General features: G+C 31.8%; 1 protein-coding gene across 2 annotated transcripts in view; it reads left to right on the top strand.

The window, feature by feature from the left end:
* SEMA3C (semaphorin 3C) overlaps positions 1 to 16794 on the top strand; it is a 193053-nt gene extending 176259 nt beyond the window's left edge. For both annotated transcript variants that reach the window (XM_074268486.1, XM_074268487.1), the window contains 3 exons: positions 7825 to 7892; positions 8749 to 8879; positions 13953 to 16794. In XM_074268486.1, the coding sequence (XP_074124587.1) occupies positions 7825 to 7892; positions 8749 to 8879; positions 13953 to 14372 (619 nt within the window). In that variant the 3' untranslated portion in view covers positions 14373 to 16794. The remainder of the gene's footprint in view (positions 1 to 7824; positions 7893 to 8748; positions 8880 to 13952) is intronic.
* The last annotated feature ends 482 nt before the right edge of the window (positions 16795 to 17276 follow it).

Genomic DNA, 17276 nt, shown 5'->3' with positions numbered 1-17276 from the left:
AAATACTACTCTTTCCACCTCCACTCTGTATGACAAATTTCTTCAGGGTCTTGATATCTCATTCAGTCCTTAACAGTAGTCTCAAAACAATGAAGCATTTTGTAAATTGTTACTAAAATGAATATAAGCGTCATTGTCATTGTTTTTCTCTTCAGTCTACTGAGAGCCTAACATTTGTGGTAGGAGAAATTCAGTAGCCTTCCTACCCTAGAATCTCTAGCTAATCTTTTAATCTTCAACCCTAGTATTCATTATCTTGATTTATCTGCTTCTCTCAAATGGCTGAATACTGAGAATTGGAAAGAAAACCATGAAATTCTAATTTAAAATACTAAACACATATAGCATAATCTTAACTGCAGTTTCCAACTATGAAATAATATCCCATATATTCAACATATTTAATCTCTATCTCAGTTCCAACAATCTCTTCTCAATCCCCAGCCTTAACTCTTCCAATACATTCATAGCAGAGCCTCTAGCTTCCTATTTCATGGACGTGAATACCATCTGATCTCCTCACAACACTCCATTTTCACTTCTTGAAACTCTTTAATATCTTCATCCTGTCCAAAAAGATGAAGTACAAACTTCTTGGCAAAAGCAATACTTATACATGGATTTTTAATTCCATTTCTTACTACCACCTCTATGAACTTTTCCTATTGATTATTCTCTTTTCTGAATATATTTTCAGGCTCTCCTTTGCATTTATGCAGAAATATGTTCCTTAATTCTCTAATATCTCTTTAGCTTTTTGCTGTCTAATTCCTCCTCACTTGGAACAAAACTAGATGGATTCCAGGATCAGAAGTACTGATGCCATCATGACTACAATCAGCCATGAATATTTTATATAGGAGCAGAGCTAGGTAAAAAAAGTTTCAGGAAGGCTCAAACAAGGCAAATAAAAGTACTGAAAAAGAACCCCAAATTTGCTTTCTACAATGAATTTCTGTAGAATGAAACCATTTTTTTGAACTGCTTAGGGTTAATCAGATGGCTTAACATTTATGAGAGAACTCTGACTTAAAATGTCTTCTCTTATTGGAGAAAAACTAGTTTTCCTACGTAAAAGATATTTGTCATCTTCCACATTGGTATCCAAAGATAAAACAGATAGGGTAACCAGGTGGGAGGTCTACATTCTCCATGAATTCATTTGGGATAAACTGTGTGTTGAGTGCCTGATCTCATGGGAGACACTCCAACCGTTTCATCATGAGAGTATTAATCTTAGGTGGCCTAAGTTGAGGTATTAGGAGAAAAGAAAACATGACAAATTATCAAATCAAATAAGTGTGAATACTACTTGTCATTATTTTCAATCAAACTAGTCAAACATATCAATAATCAAATATAAATCACCTGCTTCTTCAAATATAAATAGGGTGATGTTAGTATTTAATCTTTCACTGCACTAATATTTGTGTTCTTTACCATCTGGAAAGTTTGAAGAATATAAAATATCTCCAATACTCATTGTCATTCTATTACTTGGAATCAATGCTGATACAGCTTAGGACATATTTCCTAAGCATAAAATTATCTCCATTGTAGACGTCAAAGGCTAATTTTTTTCACATTTATTTATTGCCTTTGTCTTATACATGAGTGCTTGTATGATCTTCCCTCTTTCCTCTCCTTTGCAATCTTCTCTTGCTTCAAGACTTTTGCTATGAACAGCAAATGGTTTGTTTTCCATACTCAGAGTTTATTTTTGAAGTAAAGTTTTATGTTACATGGATACTCTCCTCTCATGTTTGAGATTTTTTTCTTTTGTGGGTTTAGAAATTTATCTTGGATTGTGAATGTGCCTCTATTTGTTCAGGTGTCTTTCTCTTATCAGTATATTTCTTTCCTAAAACACAGACTTGTCCATAGATTCCATGCTTTTCTTCAACATAACTTTATCTTAATCACATCCTTTTTGGTGCATTAAAACCAATTAAATTACCTATTCTATTCTGATAAAAGACTAAGCTCTTCTTCTGATAGGATGTCTATTTTAGAATCAAGATGGTCTGATTAGAATGAAGAAAAAAAGGTAATAAAAGCTCAGTTTGCATTGTTAAAGGGTCTTCATTTTACCCTCATTCACCAGAAATTTTGTTACAAATAAATGATCATTAAATTCACATGGATTCCATCTTTTCCATTATCTTTGAGTATTCTCTAAGCATTTACATAAGGCAAATATCATCTTGAAGAGTCAAAAAAGCTGTAGGAACTATTAATATTTTAAATTTCCCATATAAAGAATCAATAGTTTTCAAATTCAGTGAGGATTAACCCATAGACAACTTACCTTGGGAGAGCTGATCACACATAATTAAATTATATCATGATCAATTAATATCATCAACATCATCATCATTATGATGATTATGATGATAACTACCATTTATTTTGTTCTTACTCTGTGCAGGCAGTATACTAAGTATTTTACAAATTTTTTTCTGATTCGTTTCTCATGATAAACTTGAGAACTAGATGCTATTGTTATCTCAATTCTACAAGAGAGGAAACTGAGACAAATAGAGATTTAGTGACTAACCCAAAAAAGGTACACAACTAGTTAAATGTATAAGGCCTGATTTGAAGTCAGGTCTTCCTGACTCTAGGAAACTTCTGTCCATTGAACCTAGAAAAGAAGATTTAGAACCAAATCTTCATGGGAAATAAACTACTTTTTTATTTTGATTTTTTTCTGCATCAAGTAAATAAAGAAACTAGCAAATGGAAAGGGTTGGAATAAAATTCTTAGATAGAATTTCATCATTAGCTTCTTTGTCAAAAGGATGGATTGTTAATTAATAAAACTATGAATTCTTCTACCGAGAGTATTGTTTTTAAATTGGTAGCAAGGACTGACAGCAATTGATAAACAGTTGCTTAACTTACAAATAAATTGATTGCTTATAGTACACACAAGGAGTTTCTATCAGTGGCAGCTCTATTGCTTTTTCATTAAGGGAAAAGATTAGACCTAAATTCAGAAGACATGGATTTAAAAATAGACTCTGATATTTACTAATTGTGTGAATGTAGATTTTGCCAAGGGCAGCTTAGTGATACAGTGGATAGAGTGCCAACCCTACAATTAGGAATATTTCTCTTCATGAGTTCAAATCTGGCTTCAGATACTTACTAGTTGTGCAACAATGGGCAATTCACTTAACAGTGTTTACCTCAGTTTCCTTATCTGTAAAATGAGTTGAAGAAACATGACAAATGACTTAAGTATCAAGAAAATCCAAAAAATAGGGTCACAAAAAAATCAGATATGATTGAACAACAACTGGTCACATCAGGAAGGGCATTCATAATCTCTTCAAAAATGTTACTAAATTTTAAAATCACTTTATTTTTCTGATCCTCAATTTCATCATTTGTTAAAAAAAATTAAAAAAAGACATGGTAATATGTATAATATGTCAGCCAGATAGCTCACTGGATAGACTGTCAGTCCTAGAGTTGGAAAGACTTCTCTTTGTAAGTTCAAATATGGCCTCAGACATTAATTAACTGTATGATCCTGGGCAAGTTACTTAACTATTTGCCTCAGTTTCCTCATTTGTAAAATAAGCCAGAGAAGAAAATGAATACACCACAGGACATTTGCAAGAAAACAAAATGGAATTATGATGATTTAAACAGGACCAAAAATTACTACATAATGATTTTAGTTGATCATATTTAGTTTCCCCATATGTAAAATTATTAATAATAGTAATAATAATACTTGTAATCCTTAACCTCACAGTATTATTAGAGAGGATATGTAGAATCCTACATGTAGTGTTATATTTCTAGTATCTAATCAGTGCTTTTTTTTTCTTCCCCTACTAAAAAATGGTCTACCCACACAAAATATCCAGACTGATGCTGGCTAATATAATAATTTAAAAATTATGTTAATGCCCAGTGCCAATAGGGTATTAGGTTTTATTGAAGAGTGAGGGGATGTGGTCAGATCTGAGTTTTGAAAAAACAACTTTGTCAGCTGAGAGAAAGATGGAATATAGTGAAACTTGAAAGAGAAACCAATTAGATAGCTCAAGAGAAAATGATGGGATAGTGAGGGCCTGTGCCAGGGTATTGTCTGTGTGAGTGAAGTCAGACAATACCCTGGCACAGGCCCTCCCTACCCCATGATTTTCTCTTGAGCTATCAAATTGGTATCTCTTTCAAGTGTGAGTGAAGACAGAAGGTGTCCATGAAGAGTAAAATGTCTGAATTCAGATTTGAATTGTAGGTTCAGCCCTCCATCATTGGCCCCACTAAGTTGTCCCTGACATTAACAATAGGATTCTAATTATAGTTGGTAAACATTAGAGTCTATATTTAAATCCATTAATCTGAATTTAGATCTAACCTTTTATTTTATATATTTGTGTCTATATATATATATATATATATATACATATATATATGCACACACACATATATATATATGATATTGTAAAGATTGAAAAGACAAGATTTGATAAGAGGATTTATATGAACAGTATGAACAAGAAGTGGAGAGTAACATTGAAGTTGTGAGCTTAGATGAATGGGAGGATAGTGATTCTTATCAGTCATAGGAAAGCTCTTAAGAGGACAGGTTTTGGGGAAACAGAAAACATGTTCTCCTTTGGATATGTTGAATTAAAATGCTTAAATGACACCCAATTCAAGATGTTCAAAAAGATATTGGTGACATGGGACTAGATTTTAAAATAGAGATTATAATTAGATACATGGGGGAACAGTCTGCATACAAATGAAAACTGAAGGAATGTGAGCTTAAGAGAACACCTTGGAAGAAGAGAAGAGCACAAAGGGAAGTTTTGGGGGATGCTTAGAGTTAATAGTAATGAGCAGGATGAAGAGCCAGAAAATGCAGTCCAAAAATTAGGGATAGTGAAGAAAGAGAGAATCATTCAAAATAAATTGACCAATAGTTTCAAAAACTGCAAAGATTAAGAAAATAAGGACTGAAATTTAACAATGAATAGATATTAGATAACTGCTGAGAGAGCAGATTCTGTCAATTATGAACTTGGGAGCCAAATGTAGTATTTGAAATGAAGTAAAAGGAGAACATCTGGTGTAAACAGCTTTCTAAAACAGTTTACCTTAATATTCGTAGAGTAAAAAGTGATAGTTCACAGGCATGGTAAACTCAAGGGAGAATAATTTTAAAGGATATGAACAACATAGGATCTTGTAGGCAACAGAGAAATAATGGAGAGTAAGAATGGAAAATTAAAGAAGATAGAAGATAGAAAATGATAGATAAAAAGAAAGAAAGAAGATGATAGAAGATGGCAATTTACTGGAACACTCAGGAAGAGAGGGAAATCTAGACTCCAAATAAAAAGATTACCCTTCACAAAAAGAAGGACCCTACTTTCATAAAAGATGGAGGTGAAGGAAAGAAAATGAAGGAAGTTGTCTGAGTGATTTGAAATGAGTAGAGAATAAGGAATTTTGACTAAAAGACACAGAATACACTATATTGTTATGCTTATTCAATAGAGTAAAATGATTACTTGAGCAATTTCATACATGTTCCCTAAGGCTACATAAAAATTATTTGAATCTTTTCAAACTGAAAAAAGAAACAATCATGATTAATAACATATCATTTTCATCAGGCAATGCATAAAATGGATAAAAAAAACAGGCATTGAATAGGACTCAGAAGTAAGAGGAAGAGAAGAGTAGGTTGGATTGCCTTTAGGAAATTGCAAAAGTCCTTTTGAATTAATGACACAAACGTCCATATTTTAATGTCAATATTCTATCAGTGTTTTATGTGACTATGAGACAAGGAAATGATACTTCCCCAAAATGGAAAATGAATTTCAAACAAAGAACAAATAAGAGGTACATGGTGGGTTTGATGTGAAGAAATAATAAATTTCTTAGCATAGTGACTAGCACATATTAAATATATTCTAAATGCCTTTTTATTTTCATTTATTTGTTCATTCAAAGAACAAGAATTAAAGACATTTGCAGAGAAATTTCTAAGGACAAGGCATAAAAGACAGATAGCTCAATTTAGCTGTCAGAAACTTAAATGTCAGAAAAATATAAGAAAGATGCCCATCCTATTAGGCCCTAAGGTAATCTTATGGTAGGAAATGGTCAAAAGCATAAAATGGGCAGGTATAAATGGATTGCAATTTTCATAATTAAAGATATTTCTCAAACAAAGAAATCACAGATCCAGTTGGATAAATTGATTAAAAGCCAGAGATATTTATTGAGCTTAGCACTTTGCTAATCAGAGCAAGATAAACTTAAGTCATACTGATATTAAAATATTGGAAATAATATATAAGTTAAATTACTTTGAAAAGAACTATAAACTAATCCCCAGTTTGTTCTATTATTTAATATTTATCTTTGTATTTAAATAAAATTTTCAATATTTAATTTATGTAATTTTATTCAGAAAGTTCATTGCTTTACAACCCAAATTCAGAAATTATATGAAAGTGTTATATAATTAATTATCCTTTTCACAATAAGATTTAGAAGAGAAGAGGTTTATTCTTTATTATATAAATCATTCAGAAAATGTGAAATGCTAGGGGGCAATTATACATGTGTGCATATATTCTCATCACACCTACATCTACATACAAACATATATATTTACATATATGAGAATGAATGAGAATTTCTACTTGATAAGTATTTCACAATTTGAATGGCATAATAGGTCTGGGAAATTCATAAAATAAGTTATAAAATAATATTAAACAATAATATTAAGAGCCTACTGTATTCCAAATACTATGCTAAGGCCTAAATATACAAAACTAAAAATGAAATGATCTTATTCCTCAATGAATTTCAAATCGATCTTATGATATATTAGTGATACCTGATTATTTTCCCCTAGTTACCTCAATCTCTTATAGCTCTGACATGATACTGATAGAACTTAATAGGTTCAATATCCATACTGTCTACATAGAGTTTATACCGGTGGGACTAAGGAAGAAATGTTATTTTAATTAAATCTAGAAGCAAAATAGACATTCTGTGAAGCAGAAATATAACATTTTAGGTAATACATAAGAAAGCTTTTCCTGAGTACTTTTTTTTTTTTTTTTAAACAAGTATGGTATAGAGGTTTGGGTATTTAAGTGTAAGATTTCCCTTTATTCTAATTCTTTATACATAATATATTTCTAACAAATGGCTATTAAATTGAATTCTAGTATGTGGCACATAGTAAGTACTATGTAAATGTTAGGGGTTTTTATTGTTATATTTACTATAATAATAACAATAGCAATAACTATAATCTAAGATTCATTTGCAATTTAATGGGATGGATTAGATTTGATCCTTTTCCTAAATAAGCAGTTTCTATGGGATCTCTTAAGGTTCCTTTCAGCTTACAGTTTCCAATTAAAAAAAAAAAATAGTAATAATAATGCATACATTTACAAAATGCTTTACCAAGAGTTCTCCCAAGTTCATGATCTCAGAGATTGCCATGACCGTACTACTGATAGAATTAAGAATAGTTATTGTTAGCTCTTTTTCTCAGATCAGAAAAATGAAATTCAGAAAAGTTAAGGTATATTCAATACCTTATATAAATATATATATAGTAATATACCTTAAGATATATTCTCCCTTCATACAGCTGATATATAGTCAAATCAATCAGATAAGCTGACTTTACACTGTTCTTTCTTTTACCTCACATAGTGCCATATAACCAAATGATAATGGTGTCACTTGAAATTAAATTAAAATACTACAGGCAATGCTAATATTAATCATTCTTTAAATGCTTTAAACCCTCAGGCGGAGTCGTAGGCAAGATGTGAGACATGGAAATCCAATGACTCAATGCAGAGGATTCAATCTAAAAGGTATTTTAGCTGAAAAAAGTCCTTCATTTTGTATAAAGATAGCTTATCTTTGAAATCAGCCATTATATATTTAAGGTTTTATGACTACATAAAATGCAAATAAGTTAAATGACTTAGTAAGAATCTTTTAAACTGTCATTCCAAGTATTTTATCGGGAAATATATGTGTATTATTATTGCTCAACTAATTTATGTTAATGCAGAACTGCAGGTATCCCACCTCCTATAGTGTTTCCCCTTCATGGAATTTGACCCTTTATTCAATAAAGTTTGTCGTTGCATTCCTTTCAATCAGTATAATTCAGCTTATTTTTTATTGAATAAATCTGGACTGATGTAATAGCTAATCAAGCCAGTTTTATTTTTCTCTTTTAGTCTCAATGCCACTTTTTTTCTCTATATATAATTTTAACACAACTTTTTTTTTAATTGAATAATCTTGTTTTTTTAATACCTAATGCATTTATGATCTGGTCATGTTACTAATATGATGGACACCAAGTAGATGGTTTGCCTTGTTATCACACCATTGCAGAGCATTCATTTAAATGTTTATACATCAAAATTTCAGTTTAAAAATAAATATCATCTCAAACCGGTTTCATCCAATATGATACTTGGAAAAGAAGGAAATTAATGAACTAATTAACATGACACCTTGTTAGAATCGGCCCCAAAATAACAATTTCAGGATTTGGACAAAAAAGATATCAATGTTAATGACCTTGAATGCATGAAACTAAATTATGAAAGGAGTTCTTAATGGGTCTTAATTTTAAGAATTAAGTTGCCTTTTTAAATGTAGCACACAGGAGGGAAAAGAGGTTCTAAATACCTTCATTCTTTTGCTTCACAGCTTATAGAAATGCAGCTGAGATTATTCAATATGGAGTAAAAAATAACACCACTTTCCTTGAGTGCACTCCCAAATCTCCACAGGCATCTATCAAATGGCTCTTACAGAAAGACAAAGACAGAAGGAAAGAGGTGAGTGATGTAGTTTAGTAGCAATCAATCAACCTAGTGAAAGGGCCCTAAATCACCCAGTGGGTCAGCGTGCTTCAAATCAAACCAGTTAAGTATAGCATACGAACATCCTTTTATACCTTCAGGATGACAGGTGCCAAGTTATTTAAAATCAGATGCCCTAAAAGCTGATAGATTAATTAGATAACCTCTCTGAGTGTTCCTGTTCCATCATAAAGTTGTTGGAACAAGGGCTTTGGCAGTCAGAGTTTGGCATTGATGTGAGGCTGCATATGGAAAAGAAATAGTATATGTTCAAATCCTAAGGGTAAATTCTTTTATCAGAGCACTTTGATATGATGGTGAAGACAAAGGGGACTTGCCCATTTTTTAAATTTGAATTTATCAGCAATAAATTAGTGTAAACACAGATATTTAAGACAAAACAACAACATTTTGCAACTATCATCTTCTCAGCTTCCATTGCCATGATGGACCATAGCTCCCAAATTTCAACTTCAGATTAGAGGAATTGGCTTATGGGAAAAAATTGCCTTTATTTGTTCCTTTGAGAAGGAAAAAACTTTATTTCTTACCAAGGAAAAGTTGATTTGATGCTGATGCTCTGAGAAAGCTGTTTTAGAATCCAGTGATGTAAGAAGAAAATGATTTTTTTAATGGCAGAAGGTATTATATATAATGAATTCCAAAATCTTGATATCAGATTGTCCTTTAAAAATAGGAAAAATTCTAATCAATCCTTTTTGTAGTGTGAAATATACTTACCTTTTGCAAAAAACGTCTGAGGAAATCTCATAGAGCCTGTTAGATTTAGTGTGTGGTTTTTGCCACATTTTAAGTAATTAGGAATTGGTGCAATTCAGAAAAATGTCTCCTATTAAGTATAATAGGAGAGGTTGTTCTCCACTCTTTTGATCATCTACCTAGCAAGTATGAAATGTTAGAGCACTATTTGTCATGGTATCCAAGAATCTTTCTGCACCTTTCCTAATTTTGTTTTATGTATTTTGTGAATTATCTTGGAGTTTGTGTTTAGCTTGCAATATGACTTGGTCTTTAACTATCTATCAACCTATGTTAGTTGTTCCCAAGTTGTTAAGGATTTTTTTTTTGTTCATTGCATAGAATGAATGCCTCTTTGTCTTGAGGAATTGTGGCATAGTATGGGAAATTCCAAAGACTCCTACATTTACACGTGGGTCCAAGTTCTATACAATTTGTGGCCAATCTAGCCCAGACTTTGTACACTAATGTGCACTTGCTCCCTATGTCTTTGAGAATTTTGTAACTCCCAGGCCATAAGATTTGAAGAATTTTCCCATAAGATAGAAAAATTACTTCAGACAACCATATTTACAAAAATCAAAGACTAAGTTAAAAGAAATCTTTCTTCTTTAGTAATAGATTATTTATGCAATAGTAAATGCACACTCAGTAGTGTTTTCAACAGAAAAATTTCCATTATGATAAATGTTCTAAAATTGTTCAGAATTGAATACTTACTTTCTCTGAATTTTAATTCAGATGTCCTCAGTATGTCAAAAATTTAATGTGTGCCCTAATGTTCTTGATTATTTTTTGCTTTAGAAATACTGGAGGAGCATGTAATAACTTAATATTTCCATTTATTTCATTTAGTAAGGTTCTATTGTTTTTCTCTCCATAATGAATTTATTTAAAAATTGTTTAATTGGTGTCTTCTTTCCTAACTTTTTAAACAGCATAGTCAGATTCCATTAAGTCCCAACAAGAACCATCCCTTATAACAAAGAAACATATAGAAGGAAAACAGATTTCCATGCATCATCTGACAATATATGTAATATTCTATACCTGGAGCCCCATAATAAATATAAAATACCTATATTGATAGGGATTTTGTTTAAAGTATTAGAATGAAAAATAATTTGCTTTATTTTTTAAAAAGAAGAATATTTGTATTTCATTTCAATGAGGTAAGATGGAAAATGTTTGACTTGTCTCACCATGAGTGTTCCTCACCAAGTCTTGCTCAGAAACTCCCATCAGTTCTACCAAGTGCTCTTTGGAGGAACAATTAATTTCTAATGTGTGATGTTTTAAACATGTAATCTTCTAAAGTAGTGTTAAACTGTATTTTACCTGAAAGAATTAGTCTTTTATTACTGTGCTTCCTAATTGCTTTTCAGACTGACTAAAATAAGATTTAGATGTTTCTTGAACTCCAGTCTCTCATTAATTTTACATTCACCCCATTCAAATTCTTTACAATCTTTCCCTTCCCCATTTATTTTGCCTTAACTATATTATGACCCAGAGCAAATTCCCAGAGACATAAGCTTGTAAGGATGTGTGTGAGGGAGGAGATAAGTAGAAGGAAGGCTACCCATTCTCTCTCCCTCTAGCCATTAACAACAGCAAAAAATCCTTATTTGAAATATTTTGCAAACTATGTCTCATAGTAAATCATATCAATGTTCTCTCTTAACTTCATTGCAAGACCACACTTTAAAAACTTCCTTTCTTTTATTTATTATATCACAAGGTCATTTAAAGTGGGAGTAACTCCTTACTGACTTCTCAAAGAAAATTTAAATTTCAACAACCATCTCACTCTATTTCTATCTGCTTCCTTCTACTTTGATCTTAATCAGCCTTACCTTTCTTTTTTATTGCCTAATTTTTTGAAGGAAAATTTGCTTTTTCCTCTTACCTTCATTGAACATGTCTCTAGAGAGGGAAATTCCAAGACACTACTGACTACAATCAGTATTTTGTCTGAAACCAATGATTTTTATACATTCAATAATATTTATTTCTAAGCATTTAGTTTGCTACTATGTGAGATCTAGGAATATAAAGGAAAAAAATGATAAAGAGGGTCTCTGCCCTCAAGGAGATTACATTTTATATTGAATTTTTCATTCATCCAATAATCAATAAGCATTTATAAAATACCAATTATTGTTTGGTATTATATGTGGAGATAGAAATAAAAATAGTATGGAATAATAGGCTTGAAGGAAGGTGCCTAAGGGACTTCCAGGGATAGACCAAGTTGGCAAAGGAAATTGCTTGAGACAGAGAAATGGTAGAGAAGCCATAGGACGGTGTAACTAGGTAAGAAATGGAAATCATGAACTGAGTTCCCGCCTCAAATAAAGGTTGAAGAGTATACAACTCCATCCTCTAATCAAAGGGAATCAATTAATGAAGAGATGGAGTCCCAGGCTTAGGGGATCTTGCAATGACAAGGTTTTCTCAATAATGTATTTTCTAGAATGTGGTGGACATTTGGGAGAAGTGCCAGTGTAATGCCACCACATGAGAACTCATTCACTTATTCTTAAATGAATATTAAGAAGCAATGCATAAAGTAGAACTAAAATCACCTTTATATTTTCATATGTGAAAATTATTCTAGGAGTCAAGATGATCTAGCTTCAAGCTCTGCCTCTAATTCTTAATGGCCATATGACTTTTTTGCAAAGGATTTAACCTCTCAGTATCCCAGGTTACTCATATCTATTGTTGAACAACTGCTGCTTTGCACTAGTATTCATTCTTCACAGGGGGTTCCCGATATTGAGTTTTCTCAAAAGTGAGATCTGGGATTTCCTGTGGGGTTGTGATTTGACTCCCAGAATGCAGTGAACTGACCTCAAGGAAAGTGTAGTCAACCACTGCGGGGATGAGAATACTGAAGGCACCTTTTAGCAAATAGGCAATAATGGGACTAACTTTGGCACAAAAGTAATCTCATTCCTCAGTATCTCCCCACTCTGCCTATTTCCTGTGCCATGTAATCTCCCATTGTTCTATTTCTGAGCCAGCTGAAGACCCTCGGATTAGTTAGAACTTAAACAGTATCTGAATACCTACAGTAGCAATTACATGGGTACAATTGTGAAAATTAATTGCTCATTCTGTCCTCTCTATTACCTGCTAGAAGCACCTGTAGGAGGTTGTGCTCTATGCTCAGGACAGTAAATACATGCACCTTGGAAATATATACTTAATTTTTAAATTAAGGATTGAGGGCAGAAAATCAAAAATATTTGGAAATTTCTGCTCTATACCATTGAAATTAAAGGTCTGGTCCAAAGTATGCACACAGAAGCTTGCTTCATATATCTACATTCCCTTCCAGGAATTAGATTTCTCAAAGGATAGAACAATAGATCTCTATATAGAGATGACTAATAGATAATCCTTTTGTATATAATTTGTTAATGATAAAATAAATGATAAATGCAGAATAAATTTAACAAGTGTTTCTAATTTTGCCTTTTATAGCAAAAGTAATGCCACACTGCATCCTTAATATACATAATGATTTCCAGAAAATTAATTTTCAATTTATTTAGGATTTTTATTTTGGGGCTTAATTAGAATTAAAATTTCAAAATTTCTCCCGCATTAGCAAATCTTTCTTATTCACTGAATTATTTTTATATTTGTGAATAAAGTATAGTTTATTATTGTTGGAGTCCTCAGCCTTTTGAATATTTCTTTATTCTATAACACTGAGAGAAAATAGAACATAATCTAGTGATATGTTCCTTTATTGAAGATTTTGGAACTTCTTACTCTAATAAATATTTTATATTGTTTACTGTTTTCCTTTATAATGCATGCTAGCTTAAATTGCACTGAATTAAGGTACATCTGATTCTAGTGCCAAAGACAATCAATGCTATTCAGGATTTCTACCATAAAAAAAAGAGTGACATCTAAAAGGCATTTTAATAATTTCTGCAGTAGTGTGTTGGAGTTGTTTTATTTCATCCACACATTTTTAGTAGCCCTTCTCATGTTACAAAAAACAGTTTCAAAATACCTGACCTGTAGCATGTTAATTGTCCTTTTAAAGGACTCATACCCTTGTGCATTAGGCAAATGAACTAAAAAAAAAAATAAATAAATAAAAAAAAAGATAAGCCAGTAACAATTTTGCTTCTTTGGTATATGAAATTTTCGTGGATTAGCATTATCCAACCAAGGAATGAAACAGACAAAATACAGCCAAAATCTTTCTGCTGAATGCAGTGTATTTCAATCTTTGAAAAATTTCTTCAACGTATTGCTTTCTAGGTCAAACTTAATGAAAGAATCATTGCCACGGAACAAGGACTCCTAATTCGTTCTGTCCAAGATTCTGATCAAGGACTCTACCACTGTATCGCCACAGAAAACAGTTTCAAGCAAACGATAGCCAAGATAAACTTCAAGGTCTTGGATTCAGAGATGATAGCTTTTGTGACTGACAAGTGGTCTCCCTGGACCTGGGCCAGTTCTGTCCGAGCATTGCAATTCCATCCAAAGGACTTTGTAGGGGCATTCAGCCACTCAGAAATGCAGATGATTAACCAGTATTGCAAAGACACCCGACAACAGAGTGCCTCTCCACAAGGAGATGAATCACAAAAAATGAGGGGGGACTATGGCAAATTAAAGGCTCTCATCAATAGCCGAAAAAGTAGAAACAGGAGGAATCAGTTACCTGGATCATAATTTTTGTTTCCCTGTCAGTGCAGCTTATTTTTTTTTATTTCTGTATGCTCCCAGCATGTTGGTTCATTTTTGTTTCCTCAGAGCATACTTTGAGCAAAGAATTTGTTGGAATACCCAAGAAAATCTTTTACCCCCACCTGAAAAATGCATGTAAATGAACTTAAACATGCATTTTCCTTATAAAATTCTGACTAGCACTAGGCTTATCACAGTCCTCATGGTGCATATAAATTTTTAATTTAACCCAGAATCTAATTTATGAATTACCTTCCCTTCCAAAACCAATGTTGCTACCTACAGAAATATAACTAGAATACCTTTCAGTTCAGATCAGGGAAGCAATGTTTTGATTTTATTTCCCTGAAGTATGATTATAAATTGCTAACTGTTTTTATGGTTTTATATATGGAAACAAATACCAGGTTTACAACTTTCATTTATACTGAAAAGTCACCAAGTACATGGAGGAAAGAAACTGATAAATATATTGTATAGCAAATTTTTTTTTTAAGTTGGCAAAAGATATGTTGAAAAATGCATGAATAAATAAATAGTACATAAAGAAAAATATTTATGTACTTTAAGTGAAACACTATTTGCAAAAGGTTCAAAAAACTGAATGTTTAGATTGCTTGTGTGAATCTTTGAATATTTATTCCTTATGGCATATATGCTTGCACCCAAGTATAAATGCATCTTCAACATAATAAAGATCTTTGATGGGAGCTGTCCAAAAGAATTATAAAGAGGTAAAATAAGACAAGAAGATGAAGCTGGCATCCTTCTTCCCAACTATAACAGCCTGATTTTTGAGGTGTTTTTTGGTTTGTCTCAGACAATAGACATTATTTTTTTCACAAAGGACAATGCTGCACAATTCCTTGGAATATTATTATTTGTAATTGGCCAGTGTTGTCCTGAGTGGTGAAGCTGATTTTAGAATTTGGTCACATTTAAGGTGCCAAAGGATGTATTTTTTGGGGAAATGAAACAAAAAAGGAAATGCCACATTTGTAGAAAAATAAGTAAAAGAGTCCACACTTGATTAAAAAAAAACAACAACAATTTTTAACGCTTTCATGCATTTAAAAAATTCCGTTTTTATCCATGGTACTATTTATATTAACCTAATTATTTCTAAAGGTCTGAGCTAATAAGTTAATACATTAAATACACTGGTTTTAGAAATAGCTATTCAGAAGCTATACAATGTTGAAAAAAGTTTGTAAGCTTCCAGATTTATGTCAGAAGCACTTTTTGGAGGGAATTGCTTAATATTTATGGTTCCACTAAGAATAGTGATCAGGGAGAAAAAGACTAAAATGCAATTTTCTCCTCTATTCACATTTACTGAAAGCTCTTGAGTAAAAACTTCCCCCCAATTCTCTCTTTCCTTCCATTTTTTGAAGTGGAAAAATGACCTCATCATAGACCTCATCTATTAGTATGAATGGCAGTCAATAGAGAAAAAAGGTCCAAAGACCATCCTACCTAACACTGCCAAGTTACAACTGTTCAAAGATCAGTCATTTCCAAAATGAATCTGATCATTGATCAGGATGTAAGCATATGTTTTATTATTTAAATAGTTATAAGTTATGATTTATTAATATGGTGGTCTCACTTGGGCCTGAAAAATAATAGGTACTTATAGAATACAGAATATTAGTAATTAGGATGTGAAATTTGTTTTTTTAAAGACTGAATACAAATTTCATGTTCCAAAAACAGTTTCCAAAGTTGCTTCAACTATAGATATTTTGACTGTTAAAGAAATTTAAATGTTAAACTATTATTTTCTCCTCTGTAAAAGTAGCAGAAATCTGCATCAGTGTCTATAGATAATAATAATTTTAAAAATCTTCCACAGAAGTTTCAAGATCTTGGTACAGAAGTGAAAAATACAATTGCTTTAAGGTAAATGATTAGAGTAATGTATCCAGTTTCACTCATATCACATAGATATAACCTGGTAGGCAATATGGATGTTTAGTTTTGTAATGTTATTTGTGCTATTTAATATCTTCTCTTTGGGACATTATTAAAATGTATATAATTTTATTACTTTTTTAAGGAAATCTTATAAACTGCCAAATGTAAAGATTATGTATCCCCTTCCCTAAAAAATTTCTTTAATGTAAATTGTATGTTGGTGGCTCCCTTTATTTTTTGTGTCGTTTGTACAGTTTGCTGATGTAATAATATGTCCTTCACGAACATTGGTACTGTAGATAAAGTGTCCTAGGAAAACATTTTTTTAAAGTGCAGGTGTGTGTATAGTTTTTAGCATGATGAAACTGTTATTACAGTGAATGTTGACTATATCTTCAATAAGAAACAATTAAATGTAGCTAGCATAGTAATATTTAATTGAATACCTAAAATATTATTTGCTTGATTAAAATAAAGTGTGTTAAAATCACAGATGTTTTTAGTTTTTCCCTTCAGGGTGTGGTGAATCTTCTATTCATATTGTAGAAAGTAATGGGTTTTAAAATAACATTCTTTGTTGAATGAATTTTAAGAATTTAGCTTATGCTCCCATCTAGCTCTATCTATGCTAGCTAGCTCAGATAAAGGGGAAAGCATTTTGGTCTTTCTGGTACACTGGCCTAGTGAATAACAAGTCAGCCTTAAAGGCAAGAAAACATGGATTTAAGGACTAAATCTGACTATCTAAATAACTTCTCAGTTCTCTAGGCCAAAGCTTCTTAAACTGTGAGTCGGGGCCTTATAAGGAATCATGCAACAATGTGGGAGATAAAAAATTATGATTTCTTATCAGTAATTAGTTGATTTTTATAACTATTTTTATAGACCTATTATGGTCATGTGAAATTTCTCAGAAGAAAAGGGGTTGTGAATGGAAAAAATTTTAAAAGACTGTAATTTCCAGGAAATGTA

This window comes from Sminthopsis crassicaudata, chromosome 5 (assembly GCF_048593235.1).
Source record: "Sminthopsis crassicaudata isolate SCR6 chromosome 5, ASM4859323v1, whole genome shotgun sequence".
NCBI classification, from domain to species: Eukaryota; Metazoa; Chordata; class Mammalia; order Dasyuromorphia; family Dasyuridae; genus Sminthopsis; species Sminthopsis crassicaudata.
This window is presented reverse-complemented; position numbering and strand designations above follow the sequence as displayed.